Below are 22,197 nucleotides of genomic sequence, written 5' to 3' on the forward strand. Positions count from 1 at the left end.
GTGCCGGGCCGGGCCGGGCCGGGCCGGGGCTCCCCGCCCTCCCCGGGGGAGGCGGCGCAGCCCGCATCCTCCTGAGGGAGGGCGGTCGCGGGGCCGCGGCAGCGCCGGCAGGAGGAAGCGGCACTCTCCTCCCCGCTCCTCTCCGCGTCTCTCCTTTCCTCCTTTCTGCTCAACCCGCTCGTCCCTCCTCCTCCCTGCCGGTGCTGGCGGCGGCTCCTCCTCCCTTGTGACCCGGTGCCGCATGTGAGCGGGGAGGAGGGACCGCGCCGCGCGGTCCCACTGTGGCGGCGGCAGGAGGAGGAGCGGGAGCCGGCGTGCGGTGTCTCCCGCAGCCGCGTCGCTGGGCCCCGCCGGCGCTCCCCATGCCCGTGTGGTGCTGCCGCTGCTCCCTGGCCGGTCACTTCAGGTGAGGCGGCGGCGGGGGTGGTGGGGCGGTGCGGGAGCCGGGCCGCGGGCGGCGGCGGGGGCGGCGCGGGCAGGACGGGGATCCCGGCGGGGCTGCGGCCTCCGCGGGGCTGCGGCGGCGAGCGCGGCGCTGCCCGGCCCCGCCGGGGAAGGGATGGCGGCGGCGGGGCCCGTGCGGGCGCGCCGTGACCTTGGGCAGCGCCGAGGCGCAGCCGGGCCGGGGGCAGCCCGCGCCCGCTGATGCTCGGTGCCGCTCCGGGGCTCGCAGCGCCGCGCCGCCCGGGATGCCGGCCCCGCGGGCACCGCTCCGCCCGCTGCCCCGAACGAAATCCGACAGTCTGGCAGTGGTAAATTCTCTTCTCGAAGTGTCAGGTTGAGACCAAATTCAGATTCCTTTTATATAACGAGTTTTCTGTTAACCGCCTACCACAGTCCGTTTCTTTCTTTTTTTTTTTCTTTTCTTTTTTCTTTTTTTTTCCCCCTGACGGTGCGCAGTGTATTCTAGCATCTTTCAAAACGGCTGCTTGAAAAACGTATTTATTTTAATAACCTGTAACAAATTATGAGTTGTTATCAAATTATTATTATTATTAGCTTTTTCAAATGGAAGAACTGTTATGTGTATGTTGAGTTTTTTCTATTAATGGGTTAAAAAAAAAAAAACAACGAAGGCACATGATTGCATATGTTTAGAATCTGTGCGGCGATTGACAGAATGTAATTCCCCAATTTATTTGAGTGACCAGTATAAGATAAATTAGGCACTAGTGTTGGAACTGACTCATCTTGTGCCCACTTGCATGTCTGCAGGATTAGAGCTGTAGGTGATTGTGCCAAGTCCCCACCACTGCAAAGCTGTCTACTGTAAGTTTTATCAAGGTGAAAACTGCTGGTTCTTGGTGGCTTTCAGTGATAGTCAGAGGTTAGAAAGGTGGTGGCCCCTAACTTCAGATCTTGCTGGGTCTGGTATGATGTTCTTACAAAGGAAGAACATGCTGCTAACAACACTCCTTCGTGTGCACTGCATTTTGTTGTGCAGGTATTCTTGTGCAAAGAATGAGAAACTGCACATTGTGTGCAGATGTGCAAAATCAGTAGTGTGGTAATTCTTGATACACTGAGCTGCATAAAAGTAACATTTTTATTGTTAAAAGATTCTTCTGTAGCCTACAGCATTGTGCATATATCTCTTAAAAGAAGTTTTGAAATGTTTCCTTTGGTTTTATGTTCCATCAAGCACAGCAAGTATAGTAAAGCCACACTAAAGCATGCGTGCTGCCTTTAAGCCTGTCTTTTGGAAAACATAAGGTAGTATTGACTTAGTCAACTTTGAGCAAAGGCTGGAAAATATAATAGTCTACCTGCTCCTTTCTAAAAGCAGAGGTGAAAAAATCAGTATGATAATTAGATATCCCCTCTCTGACTCCTTGTCTTTATCTAGTTCATGCTGTTTGGAGGTTTGGTGTCTGCAAGAGCTAATGTGGAGCTGTAGTCAACCAGTAAGCAAGAATTTTGCTTTTTTTTTTTTTTTTTTTTTTTTTTTGTACTGCGGGGAATAGTGATATCAAGTACTTTCCAAAATAAATGCAACCTCAGAATAGCTCCCCACCCTTTTTAACAATGCCATCGGAGAGATGCGTTACAGATTGTGCTACTGCTGTTGTTACTGCACAGCTCTGCCTCCAGTGTACTTCAGACTTCCCCACAGAGGAAAGGCTTTTGAAACAGAATCTTGGGTGCTGTGGGAGTTGAGGCAGTACGTGGTTTGCATGGCTTCTTGAAGGCCCTGGGAATTGGATCATTGTCTTACAGTTTTGATCCTGTGTAGAAAATAATTGCTGAAATGCTAGAATAGCTTTAAGATATGCAGAGTCTTAGGAAATAGACAAGAGTACTTTTATTTATTTTTGATAATTAACCATGTTTATAAAGATAATTTTTAAAAAATTTTTCTATAAAAATATCCCCATGTTGGTACAGGTATTTTTGATTAATAATTGGTTGTCCTTACTTTACAAAAGACTTGACAAAATAACTGCAGTAACAGACCTTTTAATTTGACTCTGTCTTTCTAGCTAGTCTGATAGTTTCTGTGCTTCTTCAATCACCTGGAAAGGTTTCAGAAAGGACTCCTAAATAATTAAGTAGAAAACATTACAAGACAAGTCTTTGTATTCTAGAAGCACATCTACACAGTGAAGAGTTAGAAGAGAAACTTAAGGGTATTTTTCAGAGAAAGAACTGAAAAATCTAGGAAAATGGCTAGTGGTGAAAGCAGTCTGCGGTGAAGGAGCTGACCTGACTACATGACAATTCCTTCTGTAAAAACTTTTAATAGTGGTAGGATGGGTTATGTCTAGGGCATAAAGGGATCATTTCACAAGTATCCATCCTCACACCACTGCCAGCTTTAACCACCTCACTTCTCTTTGAATGGAAATTTGTTGAGGTAAGTCCTGTGTGCTGCTCAGCCAGCAGGAAGGGATATGAGTGCTGCTGCTCTACCTTAGCTGCTCCTTCAGGCTTTGTCTGGCCTTAATGTTGCTAATTGGCTAGGCAGTGTGTATCTCCTGATTTGATAAGGATAATGAGGAATGAGTTCTACTGTGTGTGGGATCAAAATAATGCTTGTGGCTATACTTTGGCTTTGTATAAACTGAGATTAGGAATCTGCACTTCTGCAGAGCCATCTGTGCCTCTTTGTTATCCTTCTGTAGACTTGCTGGGAGAAAGTAGACTTTTAAAAAATCTTCTGTTAGAAAAGCTGTGCTGAAAAGTAAAATTGTGTAGATACATATCTGTTTTGGTCTTGATTTTGCCAGTTTCATACCTTTTAAAGTAAAACATCAAAAGTGACTATTTTTCAAGAGGCTGTTCTGACAACAGTTCACTGTTTCATTTTAGTTTTCTCCCATCTGTCCTTCTTAATTAGAACTTACAGCGGCGCTGAAACCGAAGGACAGCTTTTGAATTCCTTTGTTCAGTACTTTGGTGACAGCCTTGGGAGGAAGATTAAAAGAATGCCTTTAATTGAAGAAACTGTTCTGCCTGGGGACTCCCTTCTTACTCTGCCTGTAGTAATAATAGGTGAGTTTTTTCCCTTTTTAAAGATTCACTGCCATTGCCTTTGTAGACCTGCTGCATGAAATAATTTATCAACAACTAATGCTTAGAATCCTTACAGTGAAGATCTTTATTAGAGTAATACATTTGTTATAATTAACAACAGTAGCATTACGTTATGTTAAGGGACTTGTTGGAGTATATTTGAATTTAAATTGTGCTTTGAAAAAATCAGCTGTGTTATTTAGTAGCAGATATGGGAGTATTAATGGATGAACTGTATTGATTCTGGTGTTGATAACATAGGGTTTGATTAATGTGATACGTCTATTTCTGTATGCATGGAGGTTGTCAGTGGTACACCCGTAGAAATCTGTGGGGTCATGTGGGTGAGTGAAAAGCATAATGTATGCTCTGTGTTGGTGAGGTGCTAGCCTCTCATTAATTGCCTTTTTTTCTGTTGCATCCATCACTAGTATCTAAATATTCTCCCATCTTTTCCAAAACTAATCCAGCTCAATTCAGCTAGTTTAAAATAATAAATTGTAGTCTTGATTGAACACTTTACATACTTGTAAAATGACAGGATAACAGAGAGAAGAGGCTCATAGGTACACAACTTAATTGAGAGTGCCAACATAATGGGCCAAGGTTTTTCAACAACAGCTGGTCACCAGCTTGTTATTGCCCTGACTTCATGAGTGGATAAAGAAAAGATTTGAAGTAAAGGGTTTTCAATAATCTAGTCCAAAGCTGTTGGGACTAGAGCAAGTACCTACCTGCAAACAAGCAAAGATTTTGGAGACTGATGTTGTTGCAAAATAAATGTGTTCACAGTATCTCCACAACTTTGAAAAGCCGGTGTTTGTACAGTGCCTTTTCTCAAAGCTCCCTTTATGATAGTTTAAAATAGTGTTCATGGAGCAGACTTAGGTGTATGTGACAGACATGAATCACTTGATGAGTTCTGCATCATGGTTGAAGTGAATGGTGTCCTGGCATTTTGTCAGCCTTAGTATAGGTTTGTCATATGGTTTATGATTCAGTTTCCACTGTTTAGTTTTGCAAATATGTGTTATGCAAATACCTGTGCTCAATACTTAGTTTGTCTAGAGCACTTTTCTAGGTGCTGACACCAAACACAGCTGCATTGACCACTTCTCCATCATCCAAATGCTTCTTCACAGATATATTTGAGACACCTTGCAAGCCGATGTTCTCGACTGGCAGCCTATTATCACTGAAGAGCCTTGAAAGGGATCTAAAATTATGTGATAATGTAGTAGAGGAGTATGGAAATAATTGTCATTCCCTCTGCCCCTCCATGTATGAACACACTCTCTACTGGTTTAATAACTTTTTTGCAATACCTGTGTTGGGAAGAAACAGATATATTCCATCAGGGTTGAACAATTTCATGCTGAAACTCTTAAGTTTAGAACATGTTCTGTGCTAAACATTTTTATCTTCTGCACTAGTTTTGATCATTACTATGTGGAATGTTGTCACTTCCTTTCCAAATAACAAGGCTGTCGTGATACTTGAAGTTGAGTATTTGCTTTAAATTTAGACATATAATGTAAAGATGATAGTACTATAGTTTGCTATTGATCAAGAGAAGATTTTGGTGATATTCAAACAAACTTCTAACTGCTTCTTAAATGAACAGAGCCATGGAGTTTCAGATTATATTAATTGTACAACTAAAGTTTGTGTAATAGTAGTAGCTTCTAATTGCAGTCAGAGGTCTTATTGAAGGCACCGTGTGTAAATAAAAAACAAATTTTGTCATTTCAAAGTATTTTTTTCTCTTTTTCCCAATAATTTTCTAAGAAAACCATAGCAAGTCTAATGGCAGACCTTGCAGCTGAACCTTCACTCTGTGTGTTCTTAACAGCATATCATCAAGGGATTTCCTTTCCCTTGGATTCAGTCTGCTTAAAGAATAGGAGTTGGGTTTGGATTAGCACTCTTGATGGTCCCAGAAAAGTTCAAGGAACTCAGTGACAGTAACTCACCTTAATATCACAGAACGACAAGGTTGGAAGAGACCTTCAAGATCATCGAGTCCAACCCATGCCCTAGCACCTCAACTAAATCATGGCACTGAGTGCCAGTCTTTTTTTAAACACATCCAGGGATGGTGACTCCACCACTTTCCTGGGCAGACCATTCCAGTACTTTATCACTCTTTCCATGATACCACTTTTTCCTGATATCCAACCTATATTTCCCTTGGTGCAGCTTGAGACTGTGACCTCTGGTTCTGTCAGTTGCTGCCTGGAGAAAGAGACAAACCCCCACCTGACTACAACCACCTTTCAGGAAGTTGTAGAGAATGATAAGGTCACCCCTGAGTCTCCTTTTCTCCAGGCTGAACACCCCCAGCTCCCTCAGTCATTCCTCACAGGGTTTGTGTTCCAAACCCCTCACCAGCCTTGTTGCTCTCCTCTGGATGCGCTCAAGCATCTCAACGTCCTTCCCAAACTGAGGGACCAGAACTGGACACAGCACTCAAGGTGTGCCCTCATCAGTGCTAAGTATAGGGGAAGAATGACCTCCCTGCTCCTGCTGGCCACACCATTCCTGATACAGGCCAGGATGCCTTCTTGGCCACAAGGACTGCTGGACTTCACCTCAACAAATTTCCTTTCAGAGAGAAGTGAAGCTGGTTAAAGTTGGCAGTGGTGTGAAGATGGAACCTTGTGAAGTGATCCATTTAAGCCCTAGACATAACCCATCCATCCCATCCTCAGTAATCTCCTTGGCCCTTGCCAGTCGTTGTTTGGGTGACATTTGTTAACCATTTAGTTCTTTTAGCCTTATCCAGTAGGAATGATCTTTAACATGACATCCTTGGCTATGGCACATATTTTCCTCCTTCCACTGTGGATGAGCTTTCTTTATATCCCAGTGGGAAAATAAAGCTAGCTGTGCACTTGTATAAACATAAAAAAATCTTTACTGCAAATGGGTGACAGGAAGGGCTTGCATCTTCTTTAAGCTTTAAATTCCTGGACTGAAGCATATCTAGCTATCTTATGTTGTGGGAGGGCAGAACAGTGTGAGAGTAAGGAAGAGCTTTTTCACTGTCTTTAGATTCTTTAGATGATTTCCTATAGCCTATGGCTGTGACCAGTTTATGTGCACAGCATTGTAATAAAGTATGGGATATTCTGCCACTGGAGTCCAGGTGAGTATAGCCTGGTGAAAGAGGAAAAAGAGATCCAATGTATGAAGAAACTGGGAATGAACAGGGCCTCAGTGAAGTAATGGGGGATTTAGAACTGAGGAATCAGAAAAGGGAGACAGGCATTGGAGAAATGGGATTGTTAACAGGTGATGAAAATAGTGTGTGCAAAGGTGATGGGGAAAAGTAAATGACCTGTGAGTTCTTGACATCAAGAGATGAAATGGTTAGAAGTAAGAACAAATGTCCAGCAATGCCTGCTATATTAAAGTATAAATGAATTATTAACTTAAACCCAGACTTTGCATAGTGAGTGCTAAATACCACGTGTCCAAACAAAGACAAAGTACTGACAAGTGGCTCATTAGGAAAACTGTGTTTTTTATTCAGTTAATGAGTAAGAGGAGCTATAGAAATAACAACACATAGCCACACATTTAAATTTTGCATCATAGCACATACAATTCTGATTTAGCTTTCTGTAACTTTTGATGTCTGACTTTGCAACATGAATGTTACTTCTGTATCTGCATGTGATAAATATGGTCCCTACTTTGTTTAATACTAGTCAAATAAATAGAAATATTTACATTATGGTAATATTTTGGTCCCATCTATCTTATACTTTTAATAACATTTAAAAAATAATTGTCTATTAAAACTGCAGCAATACACATATACAAATTGAAAATGCTACAAAGCTGGTAAAAGTGTTTGGCGTCATACTCTCCCTGAGCAATGAATGTGGTCTTACATGAGTTTCTTGTTCTCATCCACTTACCCTCAGGAGGTCTGTGGTCACTTCGCTTTTATGTTGCTATTTTGCAGTGTCTGTAACTTCTCATCTGACTTTCAGCCTTAAGCTTTCTGCTTGTCTCTTCCCTTTATTTTATGGACAGACCTGAAGAGCATATAATCCAGATTGTCTTTCTGCTCTGAGATGTACAGTGCCTGTGGGAGTGCAAAGTTGTAAGATGGCAATAATATTCAGCGCTCACTGTGACTGACAGGCAGACCACTATCTGTCAGGCCAGTTTCACACAATAGTGAATTTGACATAGTAAATTAGGGAACTTCTTTATATCCATTTGGCTTCCTGGTGTAAAAGTCACGCATTTGTTTGTCTTTAACTGAAAAAAAATTTGCTCTGTTTATTTGGAGGATGGTCCTATAAAAAGCTGTATTTTACTGCAAAGTTTATAAGCTGCTTTGAAATCAAGACAATCTGGCATTATACTACTTCAGTATTATTTTGTTGCTGTATATTTAGTGATTAACAAACTGTAGGTTATAAACATTTTTACTAAAGCAGTAAATTTTTTCTTTAATAGGAAATGGACCTTCAGGAATTTGCCTTTCTTACCTGCTCTCTGGATACAGGCCTTATTTATCTCCTGAAGCTATACATCCAAACCCCATCCTACATACAAAATTAGAAGAAGCTCGACATCTTTCCATTGTTGACCAAGTAAGCTTTTTTTGCCTTCTTGTCTAGCTCTTTTCCTACTGCAAGCATTCGTGCATTAATAAGTTATTTTGTTATTCTGTTAATTTAAATAGAATCAACTCATGACCATTAGGTCCAAACCTAGGCTGTGTGTAGTGTTGTTTGTGGATCTTGAAGGCCTTTAGTTTGTTGTGTTTTTTTGGTTTTACAGTCTGCTCTTTGTTGTGTTCTTACTACTTGCCAGGAGTGACTAAAGCAGGACTTGGTCAGTGGCTGATGCAGGAATTCCAGTTGTCATGTCCTGGGATGTTTGGGCACTATCACCAGGGAACACGTGCTACTAACATACATAAAGTACACATAGTTTGGGTTAAAATATTCTTAAATACTAAAATTCCTACTAAGATTTCATTTTTAGCTATACTGGGGTCATATATCCTCTATTAACACAGTCCATTTTTCTTTTTGGAGCAGTATGCATTCTTCAGTGTTTGTGTTGTAATGATAGTTGTTAGCCATGTATACGCCCAATTTTTCTGTCTGATTTGATTAGTTAAATCTTCTCCAATATTTTTCTTTCCAGTTGTCCATTGGTTTGCCATGTTAACACTGTTTTTCACTCACCTCACTGTACTCCTGAGGGATTACTGACAATGTTATCACTGTGTTGCCTTTGTGACTAATTTATTTGAAATACAAACATGGATTTATGTTTGTAGGGGGTAAATAAGAGTTTGTTTGGCTTTGGAATTTGGAGGGTGTTTTTGTTTCAGTGCTGTGCTATTTGCATGTGATGTTTACCCTAGGTCTCAAGGGCTTTTTCTTTTGCAGGAGGGTAAGTTGCCTAACTATTGGCTGCAGGTTTTTCATGTACTTCATCCTCCCCCAGTCCCCTGATATTATGCCTAATTAGGAAGCTAAGCTGTACTGACTTTTTCAGCAAAAATTGGTCTTATGTCCAGTTCTTTCTTCAAATCTCTATTTTCTCTTCAAATATCTGCTATTATATAATTTTTGCAATCATTGCAATTTTTAGAACAAGACTGGTTAATAGATGCTGAAATGTGAACTTTACAAAGTTCTAGAATATTTTCTCAACATTAACTGGTGTGTAAAACAATCTTAGTTTTACTTTTTAAAAATAATGCTTATTTTATCTTTATTATTTTAAGATATAATACAGTTAGTCTTGGAACTAGCTAAGAGCTGTCCAAAGAGCCTTTTCTACTTGATGTTTAAAGCTTAATGTTTTTAGATTCTAATTTTGCTTTATCAAAATGGGACTCTTAGAAATATTAGCTATCCTTTGTTAAAAGCAGTCTGCTGTCTATAAATGTAGGTGTTACTAAGTTGCTTTGATCTCTATTTGTCCACATGCTTTTTTGTTCTACAAATACTGACTTGTCCCAGAATTACTCTTATTAACGTGTAATTTTTAAATGGGTGAGATGTACTATTCAGAGTTACGAAGAACTGAATCATAGCAGTTATTTCTGAAAAGGGTTTTGATTGAATCTCTACATTAAATACCTTTACCTAAAAGGCAATTTGAATTATGTTTTCTGTTGCAATTCAACTTCTACATATCAGAATAGCATGACGAACATTAAAAGCTTAATATTTGTCATCCTTCAGGATCTGGAGTACCTGTCAGAAGGCCTGGAAGGACGCTCCTCAAACCCAGTTGCAGTGCTTTTTGATACGTTGCTTCACCCTGATGCTGACTTTGGCTATGACTACCCACCTGTTCTGCACTGGAAGTTAGAACAACATAATTATATTCCCCACATAGTGCTTGGGAAAGGACCGCCTGGTGGGGCTTGGCATGTGAGTAAAAATTTCATCATCTCACTCCTAGAGTAACTTGATAATTCTGTGCTTTGGGATTTTTCTTACTGCCTTACTCTAGGGCTGTTTTAGATGGTAGTGCCAATTGCAGTTTCAGCTGTTCATTAGCAAAACCCAAGTAAGTGGGGTATATGAGAAAGGAAGGAGGAAGCTGCCCTTTACTTGGGTGTTTGTGACCATGAGTGCTGTCTTATATTACCAATTTTTTGCTAGTTCACATTTAATGAATTATAATGAATAGTATTTTCTATAATTTTTTTTTTTCTTGTCTGCATTGTTTCCAGGTACTTTTATACACAATCTTAAATTTTGGTGTCTTTATATGATGCTGCTGTTTTGTGTTTCCTTCCTCTTTTGTATTTCAAATAACTTGCTTTTAGTGTCCCTTTCACATGCTCTCTCTTCACCTTCTTTATTAGCTCATGTGGTTGCTTGTTATCTAAGTGTAACACAGAAATAGTTCTTCAGTTCTTCATTTAATGTCCTGGTTTTATGTTGTATTCTGTTATTTTGTTGCTCTAAATGCGTACAATGAGAACAGCTTCACTGGTTTTTACATTTGAATTTTTTTTTAATTTATATTTTACATTTGAATTGAAATTTGAATTTGAAATGTGTCTGATCATGCATCTTCATGTTTTCTCCATAGTCTATGGAGGGCTCTATGCTAACCATCAGCTTTGGAGACTGGATGGAATTGCCTGGCCTCAGCTTTAAGGAGTGGGCAGCTAGCAAACGCAGGTAAAGATACTGCAGAATCTACTTGGGAATCCTAGTGGCTATAAAAATACAGATAAATGGAAAATATTCAAACTTCACTGTTCACAGGAGGGCTTCTTGTTTAGTTTATTAAATTCCCTGTTGGCACTGGAAATTTTTCTACTGTGTGTACTCTGATGGAAAAAAACTTGACAATGGTCAGGCAGAATAACTGCTGGTGAGTGCACTGAAAGCAAACATACAGGCAGCAGTGTGTTCCAGCAGCCCTTCAGAAAGAGGCTGAAACTTGCTGAAAGGAGTTCTGATCAGAGGTGAGGGAAGATGGAGGAATCCACTGAGGGAGGTGTTGCAAGTTCCTCTTTCAACACAGATGCAGCTGAAGTTGCTGCGCACACCAGCTTTCTTGCAATTCAGGAAGTTATATATTTCAGCATTTGCTTTTACAGGCACAGCTGCAGCATCTGAAATTATGAATTTTAATTTTAAGAGAATAATTCAGTATTTCTGTGTTAATTTGTAGCAACAAGTTTCTTGAAAAAACTTGAGAAGAAAAGTTACTCTTGTGCAAGCTCACTGGTTTTACTTCAGTTCATAAAGGTCTGTTGTCAGCAGATGAACCTAGGAACACTCTACATGAGCTTTTTCTAAAATTTTAATTTTTTTTACTTTGTTTTAGGAAAATTAAAGGAAATTGGTTTTGTACCATGTATGAGAAAAGAAGAAGTACAGTTACTTGAGCATATGTCTTTAAGGGTAGACTGTTATTCATTTCAGGACAACCCTTGAAGTGACGAAACTGTAGCTTTGTTCTTTAATCCTTTTCTTAGATAACCACAGCAATCTTTCCTCCTTATTAACTGAAATCCTGCTTATTATCTGAAGCTATGTATTACAGTTTTCAACTATGCTAAAACCAGAAATGCTGACCTGTTCTTCTACAACTAAACAAGCTAATATAAAAGGATTGGTGATAATGTAAAATTCTAGTTATGTAGAATGGTTTCCTAAGTTTCCTTGCAAGAGGTGTCACACTGTCACGTTATTCTCTTCAATAAATATCTCATGAGGATTTTCAGAGTAGTAACCTGAGCATTTAAAAGAACATGTGCTAATATCTTGTTAGTCTAAGAAAATGAGTAGCCTGATTACTTGTAAATATGGTTTAAGTCTAATTTAGTGGCAATCCTGATGTTCACTACAGTTTGTTTTGCCTTCTTCCTGGAGCTTACTTCTAAAGAAGCAGCAAAATTCATGCAGCTGTTCCAAATAATTACACTGTCAGCTATTTTTCTTATAAATGAGACTGCAATAATCATGAGAAAAGCATAGATGTAATAGCAGGGTTGCAGGGCAAAAATGTTTTTTATTGAACGCTTGAACCTCACAATTCTGTTTACATAGTTGCATTAACACTCTGTGTCATGTTTGCTTTGCTCATTCATGTGACATGGAACTACTTCATTTGATACTTAGTGAACTTAACTGTACCCAAGGGAGAGGTCTTTTGTAAAGTATAATGAATACTTGGTTCCAGTAACATATTGAACCTAGAGTTTCAAAGTTAGCACTTAACTATGACATTTAATTAATTAGATTGTAAGTAAGTGTATTCTCACTGGGTACAAGTTTAGCCAATACTGTATTGTTGATAGCTGGGATGTTAAACTTTGTAAAACACTTCCATATGGAGCTGCTGTGATACTCCAGAGCTTTGTTACACCTAATTTGTTAATCACCATAGCAATTTACATTGTATAAAGATTTAAAACTATATTTAAAAAGTTAGCTGGTCTTGTGTATCAGGAAACAAGAAAAGAAACAAATCAAAGGCCATTAAAGGTGCTGAACTCAGTGTCATTTACACTGAGCAGATGAAGTCCTCATAAATTTGGCCTGTCATGTGGTATGTCAGATCTGATTTTTAAATTACCAATAAGGTCTATTTATTAACTGGAACCATTCAATTTTCTTTCAGAAATATAAAGAGTGATCGAGTAATGCCAGAGGAAATAGCTTGTTATTATAAACACTATGTTAAAGTCATGGGCCTCCAAAAGAATTTCAGAGACAATGTTTACATAACATCAGTATCCAGGCTTTACCGAGAAAAGGATGATGAAGGTAGAAGTCACCAAAATGAAGATATTAAAACACAGCATTCGGAAATGGAAGATGGACAGAAATCACTTATTAAGAGAAACTGGGAAGTCAGAGGTTATCAGCGAGCAACAGATGGTTCTCATGTGCCCTTCTGCCTCTTTGCTGAGAATGTGGCTCTTGCAACTGGAACATTTGATTCTCCTGGCCGACTGCAAGTTGAGGGAGAAGACTTTCCTTTTGTCCTCCATTCCATGTCTGACTTCGGAGCCGTGATCAGCAAAGGAAAGTTACGTGGGAAGGCAGACCCTGTGTTGATTGTGGGTGCTGGACTAACAGCAGCTGATGCAGTACTATGTGCCTATAACAACAACATCCCAGTAGTCCATGTGTTTCGTAGAAGAGTTACTGATACAAGCCTAATTTTCAAACAGTTACCTAAAAAGCTTTACCCTGAATACCATAAGGTCTATCATATGATGTGTACTCAGTCTCATACCATGGACTCTAATCAACATTCTGCTTACACTAGTTTCCCTGAACACAATGTACTTTCTTTCAAGCCTGAGATGAAATGTGTTCTTCAGAGTGCCTCTGGACTGAAGAAAATTCTGAAGTTTTCTGTAGCTTTAGTTCTGATAGGTTCTCACCCAAATCTTTTCTTTTTAAAGGACCAAGGACATAGCATAGGTCATCACTCTAATCAGCCCATCACATGCAAAGGGAATCCTATAGAGATTGATCCATACACTTACGAATGCACTAAAGAAGCCAACCTCTTTGCTTTAGGGCCTCTGGTGGGAGACAACTTTGTACGGTTTTTAAAAGGAGGTGCACTGGGCATTGCACGGTGCTTGGCAATAAGACAAAAGAAGAAACATGAATTGATTGAAAGTGGGGATGGAGGAGGTGATGGAGTACCATAAACAAGAGATTAGAAACTCTCACATCCAGGATTACAAATGTAGTCTTAACAGAAAACTCACTGGCAGCAAAAGTTGATAGCAGTCATATTTCTGTTGTGTACAAGTAACCTGCGCTTGTATTGCTTGGTAAAGGATGCTGATATTACGATACTTCACTCTTTAAAACACAAAAAAATGATCTGCTATTTCAACTGATCTCAACTGGAATTGCTTCCAGATAAACAGAAAATGAGACTAACTTATCTTGGCCTGCCTGTCTGTCATCTCTTGCTCAATTACAAGAGCAGACTTCGTCTGTGAAAGGCAATACCTACCAGAGTGGTTTTACATTTTAGTGTCAAATGCGACAAGAACACTCTTACCATGACATTGAAATAACTTCTAAAAGCAGAAAGCTTGTTTAGTACAAAGTGATTCTTTGTCCCAAAGCAAATTTGGAGCCTTCTGCTTGAAACAAGGATTTTATTTATTTGCCGCAGTAATACTTGGAATGAGCACTTAGTAAAATGGTTTCTTCTATAAGAAGGACTTCTGTAAGCAAGAAGTATCCTTCAAGTTTTAAATTATCCTGGTAATTGGAATAGAAGAATAAGCATTCCCATTTAATTTTTTACTGATTTGACACAATCCATTAATGTTTCTTCACACTATGCCTAGACTTGGGTGAGTGCACAAAGACTAACATGAGATGTTCCCTTACAGTGATATGTAAATTTCTGAGAAAACACATTAACATAAACAATAAAGTACTGATGTAAGTGCTCTTATTACAGTGTCAATATCATGAATATCTCGTGTACTGCTGAAAAATCAGGTACATGAGAAAATTAAGGGGTTTTTGCTTCCAAGCTCAGGAAGACTGAATGGGATCACTTGGCTGATGAAAGTGGGGTGGGTGATAGATTTTCTCATCTCCCATTTGACCAAAAATTTGTTCTCTTTTTTCTCCTAGAGCAGCACATGATAGTAAAATATTTTAGCCTGCAGTTTTTGAAACTTAAGAAAGGCTTATATCTTAGACACCTAAAAAACAAACCAATCTCAAAACTAATATGCAATAGTTCCTTTAAATCTTAAAACTTCTAATGAAAGACAAAGACTTAACTTGTACCTACCTCTGAATCCAAGTTTCATCTTTCTGCTCCATAATGTAAGACCTAGGTATCATTTGCTGGGTTTTGCAGTAATTAGTTCAACTGAACACACTCGTAGGATATTTACCATCATGAGGTTAAGTTAGGAAAGTGAATTCCCAGAACTCTCAATAGACAAGTGATTGGCTTTAACTGTTTCTTTACCAAATGTTTTAATTTGGGCCCAATATGATGGAAAAAGTGTAATTTTTCAGTTTGGGGTTTTTTTTGTGTTAAAGAATGCTGTGTCAGTTTCAAATATTCTGTTTGTGTGATTAAAAATCTCCATATTGAACTTCAGCAGATTTTAAAAAGGAAGTCAGGCTTTCTGCAACTGATAGTGGTTGCTGGTTTCCCAACTGTCTTAACTTTCATAAATGGTAGATAGCTGTATTCAATAAATGCCTGTTTTCTCTGCCTACTGAATTACAGGGTTCTGTGGCTACTGCAAGTCTTTATGCATCTGAGTAAATTACTCAGAATTTGGACACAGAAGTTGAAAAGTTAAAGAATGTAAGAATTAAAATTACTATTTTCAGTGGAAGTCCAAAATAATTTATGAAATTATGCCACTGCTAACTGCTTTGTGTTTAAGAGCATAAACACAAAGGAGCATTTCTATCAATTTCTGCATTGCCCACGTTTGGCTTTAGCCATACATTGTCAGTACTAGTTAAGGTACTTTTTTTATACTGATATTGAGCTGATTTTAACTCCAGTAAAATCTAAGCTTATTTTCTTCATATTTTAATTGAGATTCTACAATTTGTCTTCTCTGGAAGAAACTCTGTATATAGCAACCAATTCTAAACCTCTGATACCTAATAATTGTAACTGTTATAAATGCTAAATACTTGATTATAGAATTTTATTTCAGTTTTGTTATTGAGAATACATCTGCACTGGGATTAAATTGCAGCTTTGTATCAATATAACTGATACAACATGTGGCATATTACTGCTTTTTCATTTGTCACAGGAGATATTTAAAATGCCAGCAAAAAAAAAAAAAAAAAAAAAAAAAAAAAAAAACCCCAAAAAAACCACCAAACAACCACAAAAACTCGGAAGTTATTTTGCAAAAAGGGGAAAAAACCCTTCAGCCCCTCTTCTAGCCTCAGCTGCTGCAGCTACTCACAAGCTCTGTGTGTAGTAGTGACAATTTTGTAGCAGAGATCTTTGACCTATTCTTACTCAAGTAGCTTTTGCTACAATCTTACAGCACCTTAAGGTTTAACTGTTTGGTTTTTTTTTTCCATCAATCTTGCCAGTATTTTTGAGATAAAAAGTTGCATATGAGACCCCCTAGTTGGGCAGAGAAGTCTCAGTGGTCATGTTTATCAAGCCAGTATAAAAACACATTTTTCAACCAAAGCTTTGCTAAAAGATCATCTTGTGTCTTCTAGGAATTGCTAGATTTCAAGCTGGACCTAGACTTTTTCATTTTCACCATTTTGATTTTGAGAGAAATTTCTATTTCTTTCCTGTTTAGTATTTTGAGGAACTAGGTGATAAAAAAGTTTGGGCTTTGCCTTAAGATAGTTTTACCTACTGCATTTATTGTTAAGTAGATGTTGGCACTGAATACTTGTCTTTTGGGGAAACACCTTGTTTCTCAGATTAAACAAAAACCCAAGCATTTGTATTCCCTGTGTAATATAATAATTTCCAGAAGGGAGACTTTCTTTCAGCTCTTCTTTCATTGCAAAGAATAAACTTCTAAACATTGTGGATTTTAAAAGGTTACTTAGTGTTTAAGATTTATCACGAAAATGCAGACAGGAAAAACACAATTTTTAGCTGAAGTAAGTTAATTTGGATTTACAGAATTTGTAAAGCTGTGTTAACCCATACTTTGTATTTTCTGATAGGCTAGTGGAAAAACACCGTTTACACTTGGATTTGGTTCTTAATGCTGTGAATGTGTCTCCTAGTTATATTATTCCTAAGAGCATTTCAAGTAGCATCCAGATGCTGAACTGGGAGTAAGGTTTCTCCTACTAGATTTTCCTAACAATCTGCCTCTTTCCAGTATCTCTTCTGACTGAATTGTGCTTAAAACTTTTTCCACAAAGGAATAAGCCTAAGTTTCACCCAAGTGAGTAAATACAGGAATCCTTTCTGCAAGTAATCCAGAGAGAGTGGTGACAACAACACCGGATTCTTCTCTCTCTCTCAGGAAAGTGCTTTGTCTTGGACTAGAAGCCTGAGCTTGCCGGTGACTGCATGAAAAGAGTGTGGCTCGCAGGAACAGTGGTTATGCACTGAGAAAGAGACACCAAAGTGTATCTCACAGCTCCAGGTCCTTTGTCTTCAGCACTTAGGAAATTCTTGTATTTTACTTCTGGCCTGGTGGATGTAGGCGACTTGTTTTTAATGATTGCATAGAGTGATGTTTGCATAATGAAAAATACTAATTTTATACAAGGAGGCAGCTACAGCTTCTTTCTCTCACAGCTCAAGAACTGAAAAGAAGGCTAGAGCCAGAAGTACAGAGTATTTACTCAAAGCTGGAGGAAATCAAACTGAAACCTCAGCTTTGAGACAGGCCTGACATGCATACTCAGGTGAAAGGAAGGACCATTTTTAGGCCAAATGCTCCTAAAAGAGAATGAAAGGCAGTAAAATTTGCAAACTTGCAGTGAGTCTTTGCTGCTGACAAGTGATGACCAGTGAGGGATGATGGGAGGGAAGCAGTGAAGAACATGTGCAGGATGAAGTGCAGACATACAGGTGCTGAAGTGTCAATAGGCTGGGGGTGTCCCATCCTCCTGGGGGAGATCTGGGCCTGTGACAAGAGCTCTGCATGGGAGCTGCTCATCCAGCACCGGGCTGGGGATTTGTAACTGGCCATTAACTCAAGTACACAGAATGCAACCTGTATGAGAAATTGTCTTTGCTGACAAAGCTGTAGGACCAGATCAGCAACATAGTGTGCCAAGAGATAAGGCTTTGTTACTCTGCTACCATATTGTCTACTTCTGAAAAGGAAGTAGGTATCTTCTTGTAATAGCAGGATCTTGACAGTGCTCCCAGACATTTTTAAATAGGAAGAGGTAGCACACATATGTTTTAAAGGCAGCTGATTTTATTATAATCTATACACTAATGATCTGGTTTTGAGTAAGTTAGGGAACAAAAAATGCCAAAAGGTTTGTTATATCTTAATTTAGATAATGCATTAGAACCTTACAATAACAATGTTCTGTCATAATTTTTGGGTGGGTTCTTATTTTAGAGAGAGAGCAAGACGGGAGCATTCAATAGATGTGAGAGATTTTTGTATAAATATTTTCCCCATTTCCCCTTGCCCAACCTGAAAGAAAAGTTTTGTTTGAAATAACTATAACAGTTGATTTTACTTAGCAGAAAGAATGGAAATTGAAGGATCTTTGACAGAAAAAGAAAGGCTTTGGTGACGTTATGGATACAAACCTGAAGGAATTATAAACAGCTTTTTCTGAAACAGTGTATTTTTGGGAATATGGTATACTGGGAGTTTCAGTTTGATTTATTTTTGAAGCCTAAATTACACGGAGAATTGTGTCATCAAGGATGAATTTGGTATAAGGAACAATCATTATAGGCAGGGGGAAAAGCATTTCTAGTGTTATACAGTAGCTATAGTGAACCTAAGTGCTGTTTTAAAGATGGTTTCGTCTATAGACACTAGAACATTTCAGCTCAAGCATACCTTGAATTTGAGTTCATATTATACTTGTCTGCATGCTAGGTAATTTTCTAACTGATCATTTTATATTTTCAGGGCATCATAAACCAATTGGTTTAAAACTCTTAAAACCTAGGTGTAATCAGTAGTCATCACAACCAGGAAATAACTTGTTCTGAAGACTTAAGTAACTAATTTGCACCTTCCTCCTCCATCTCTTTATTCTGAGATCACTGTCAATGTGTAAGTACCAGCCTACAGCAGATGCTTCAATAAACTGTCCTTGACACCCTCTGGAGACTTACATAAAGAAAATTAATTACTAGATTTGCTATGTATTCACAAAATACTATAGAATCCTGGCATTTTTTAGGTTGTCCTTTAACTAGATATATGAATATTTTTCATTGGTTTGGATGCTAGGACCAACTGCTGTGTGAACATTGAGCCATTGTTCGAGAACTGATCCTGCTATCTTACATCTCCCTGGCACAATTTACTGAGTCAATACTCTGACCTTGCCAATTTCTGTAACACCTGCTATGCTGGTTGTATGCTGGAATTCCAGTTTGAAATTGCACAAAGGACTATATTCATCTACCTATGTTTGCTCACACACAATGCACCTGGACTTGGAGATATGTGTAAATATAATTTCTTTGTGTGCGGCAGTGGCAGTTTTCATCTTTTGCTGGAGTATGCTCATCTTAAAAAAAAAAAAAAAAGTATGATGCAAGCAATGTAAACACGTACAGAACATTTTCTGTAAGTAACTTGTGAGCAAAACCTCTCTTTTGATTAGATGATAAATATTCCTGTGGTTTACATGCTGGGGCTTGTTTTATCTTAATGTGTGAAAACTGATTATAGACTGAAGGAAAAAATATTAAATAGTGTCACCTACAAGTCAGTTATTTTTATTTTGAGAAATAGGGAACTCAAATCAAATGAAAGATCAAACTACAGAGGAAAAGGCATTCAGAGAGCTGCAGTGTTCAGAATGAGGGAGAGGTGTTTTGCACGGATTTGGTACTGAAACCAATGACTGAAAGATTCCAGTAGTAAAAGCTGCTGCAGAGCAGTATGGGCAGATTCTAAAGTAAGTGATAGGGAGAGTTGCTAGTCAGGGATATCTGATATTGTGCAGCATTTTTGTAACTATCTCATTGGAATGTGGTGATGGTGATCAGAAACTGCAAGAGGGAGAAATAATGGTAAGGAAGAGGGTTCATTTTTATGGCACATTTGGCTTGAATTCTAAGGAAATACCTGAACACAATTGGAATTTGTAAATCAAAGTCAGTTTGGGAATTTGTGACTCAAACCAGATGCAGCCAAATGTGACTGACCATTGATTCAAGAAATGGAAAAGAGCAAAAGAAGGTGTAAGACTCCCTCCAGTTTTATGGGAGAGAGAGAGACAGGACTGAGAAATCATTTGTACAACACGGAATGGAGCAAGATGGGTGAGTGGGTTAGAGGTAGGTCTACAGTAGACGCTTCAGCTACTGTCTCAGGAATTAAAGTGGAATAAAGCCTATCACACATCAGGAATGAAGGCAAGGAAGGGACTTAGCATTTCAGAGGAAGTGGATGGGAAGGTGGCTGGATGGAGGAATTCAAGCTGCAAACACAGTTTCCACATACAGGAACTGGTGCAATGACAAAGGAGAGGCCAGCCCTGACGCACAACCTCCACCATTCTGGGAGAAGATTGGGGAGTTAAGGGTAGGAGAAAAAAGGACAGACTCAGATGTGCATGGACAGAAATAGAAATCACACTTTGACAGTGAAAAAAAAAAAAACCTGCAGCTTCCCCAGCTGATGTTGAAAGTGGGAAGGCACCTGAAATTGGTGTGAGTTAAACTGAAAATTAAACATGTTTTCATGCAGGGATACAGCACCTATCCATGGTTTTAGTAGTACCTAGAGTAATTCAATCTGCTTTAAACTTTAAACTGTTTTCATCAGCTAAGCTGCTGAATGCAAGACTGTATGTTAAGAGCCTTGCTAATAAAAAGTATATTTAGTTTATATATTGTGTGCATCTCCTTCCTGTAAGCAGTGTGGACAAAGGTAATAATGTTAGAAAAAAAGCATCCCAAACAAACCCTCAAACTCCGTTACACACAAAATAATGTAAGAAACAAGATCTGAATTTTCTGCTTAGAAGCATTTTTAAACTGAAGAGCATAACTTTATTAAAAAGGTGGGTATGGCAGACCATAAGTGTGGCAGATGAAAGAAACCTTACATATCTTCTCTGATTTACTGAACTTTTTTTAACCTTCTAAAGAAAAGCAGCATGAAACAAGCTCTCCCAGAAACTGAATGGTTGGAACTAGGGAGCACAAGCTGCACAGTGAAAATAGAGCACACAGCAAAATTTCTAAACTGCAGAATCTGTAAGTTGATTGCCTGTGCTCACAACCTTTCCCTTACTTGTAAAAATGCCTCAACCCATCCTTCTCTTTTCTGATTCCATGATTCTCCCATCCTGCTGGGGAGTGTTGGAGTGGCTGCATGGGGCTTAGCTGCCTAATGGGGTAAGCCTACAACAGTATGTTCTATACCATAAAGGAAATACCAGGTGAAGTTATTGCACTAATTCCTGGGATAAGGCAGATATTAATGTAATTTACTAGAAATTTAAATTTATTGGATTGTGTAATTATGTCCTTTACCATCTATCTCAGACACTTCAGTAACAGAAGGCCAAACCAGTAAGCCAACAAACATATTTCCTCTAATGTACTGAGGTGAAAGTCATAACAAAAAATAAGTTAAAATGGAAGGAAGACTTCAGAATAATGAATAGACTTGTTACATGAATTTGGTGCTACAATTAAAACCATGGTTAAGGGGTTTGTACATCTAAGCTTTTTAATGCAAGCCTAACTTCATATTGAAATAGCAGAAGCTCAGGTGCACTAATATGCAGGCTTTTCATCAACTAGACAGCAGCTGAAACTGGATTACAAACCAAACTATATCACCTGTATCACCTACTAGGTTACCCTCAAGTTGGAATTCTAGAATATTCTGAGCTGAAAGGGACCCACACCTCTTAAATACTAAATTAAAAAAAAAAAAAAAAAAAAGGTATCAAAGCTGGTTAATTCAGCTGTCTGGGGAACTGGATTTGAAGAGCTCTAAATCATAAAACATGAATGGAAAAGTGCTCTCAACTATGCCACCAGGGATGTTTGAGCCCCTAGCAGATTGCAATCTGAGCAGCAAAGGATTTAGCCTTTACTTTGTTGTAGACATTGCATGTCTTGTCCTTTCACCTCAGAAATTCTCCAGCTGTATTTTACAACTGTAAATACAACCTTTCTGGAGAATCTTGGAGAATCTTGTTCATTAATACTCTGCTATCCAAGCTATTAGCTTGAATTTAGTAACAGTCCAAAACCTCAGCAGTCTACAAGAGCTGTTGGACCAGTAGGTCTTCAGCCAAAAAACCTGGAAATTCTCACAGTGATAGCAGAAAAACTCACCTGAGGTTAGAACAGTCAGTGTATCTCCTTCAGAAAGAATTTCAACTGCTTAAGAACTGCTTAAGACTTTTTAAGGGTGGTTGGTGGATAAGATTTGATGTGCCCTGATGCAAACACTCTCACAGCTTTTGTGGAGCTCATAATTATTGGGCTGCACTTTGTGTATCACTCTAGACATTGCTGACCAGCAAGAAGATA

The 22,197-nt window shown here is 38.8% G+C and overlaps 1 protein-coding gene across 2 annotated transcripts; it reads left to right on the plus strand.

Annotated features, from left to right (window-relative positions):
• The first annotated feature begins 271 nt into the window (after positions 1-271).
• On the plus strand, positions 272-20,533 carry OSGIN2 (oxidative stress induced growth inhibitor family member 2). 2 transcript variants are annotated; one of them, XM_030266398.4, is made up of 6 exons: positions 272-406; positions 3,338-3,492; positions 7,990-8,126; positions 9,741-9,932; positions 10,603-10,694; positions 12,649-20,533. In XM_030266398.4, exons 1-6 carry the CDS (start codon positions 363-365, stop codon positions 13,694-13,696), a joined length of 1,668 nt encoding a protein of 555 aa, XP_030122258.4. In that variant the 5' UTR covers positions 272-362; the 3' UTR covers positions 13,697-20,533. The 2 variants fall into 2 exon arrangements, with proteins under 2 accessions (XP_030122258.4, XP_072780913.1); XM_072924812.1 differs by lacking the exon at positions 272-406 and adding an exon at positions 1,852-1,904.
• Positions 20,534-22,197: the final 1,664 nt, after the last annotated feature.

Source organism: Taeniopygia guttata, chromosome 2 (genome assembly GCF_048771995.1).
Source record: "Taeniopygia guttata chromosome 2, bTaeGut7.mat, whole genome shotgun sequence".
Taxonomy (NCBI): domain Eukaryota; kingdom Metazoa; phylum Chordata; class Aves; order Passeriformes; family Estrildidae; genus Taeniopygia; species Taeniopygia guttata.

Excerpts from the sequence above, each read along its gene's own strand:
- OSGIN2 (XM_030266398.4), top strand. The coding sequence starts at position 363 with ATGCCCGTGTGGTGCTGCCGCTGCTCCCTGGCCGGTCACTTCAG. Across the intron at positions 407-3,337 it reads TCCCTGGCCGGTCACTTCAG|AACTTACAGCGGCGCTGAAA; the intron begins GTGAGGCGGCGG and ends CTTCTTAATTAG. Across the intron at positions 10,695-12,648 it reads TGGGCAGCTAGCAAACGCAG|AAATATAAAGAGTGATCGAG; the intron begins GTAAAGATACTG and ends ATTTTCTTTCAG.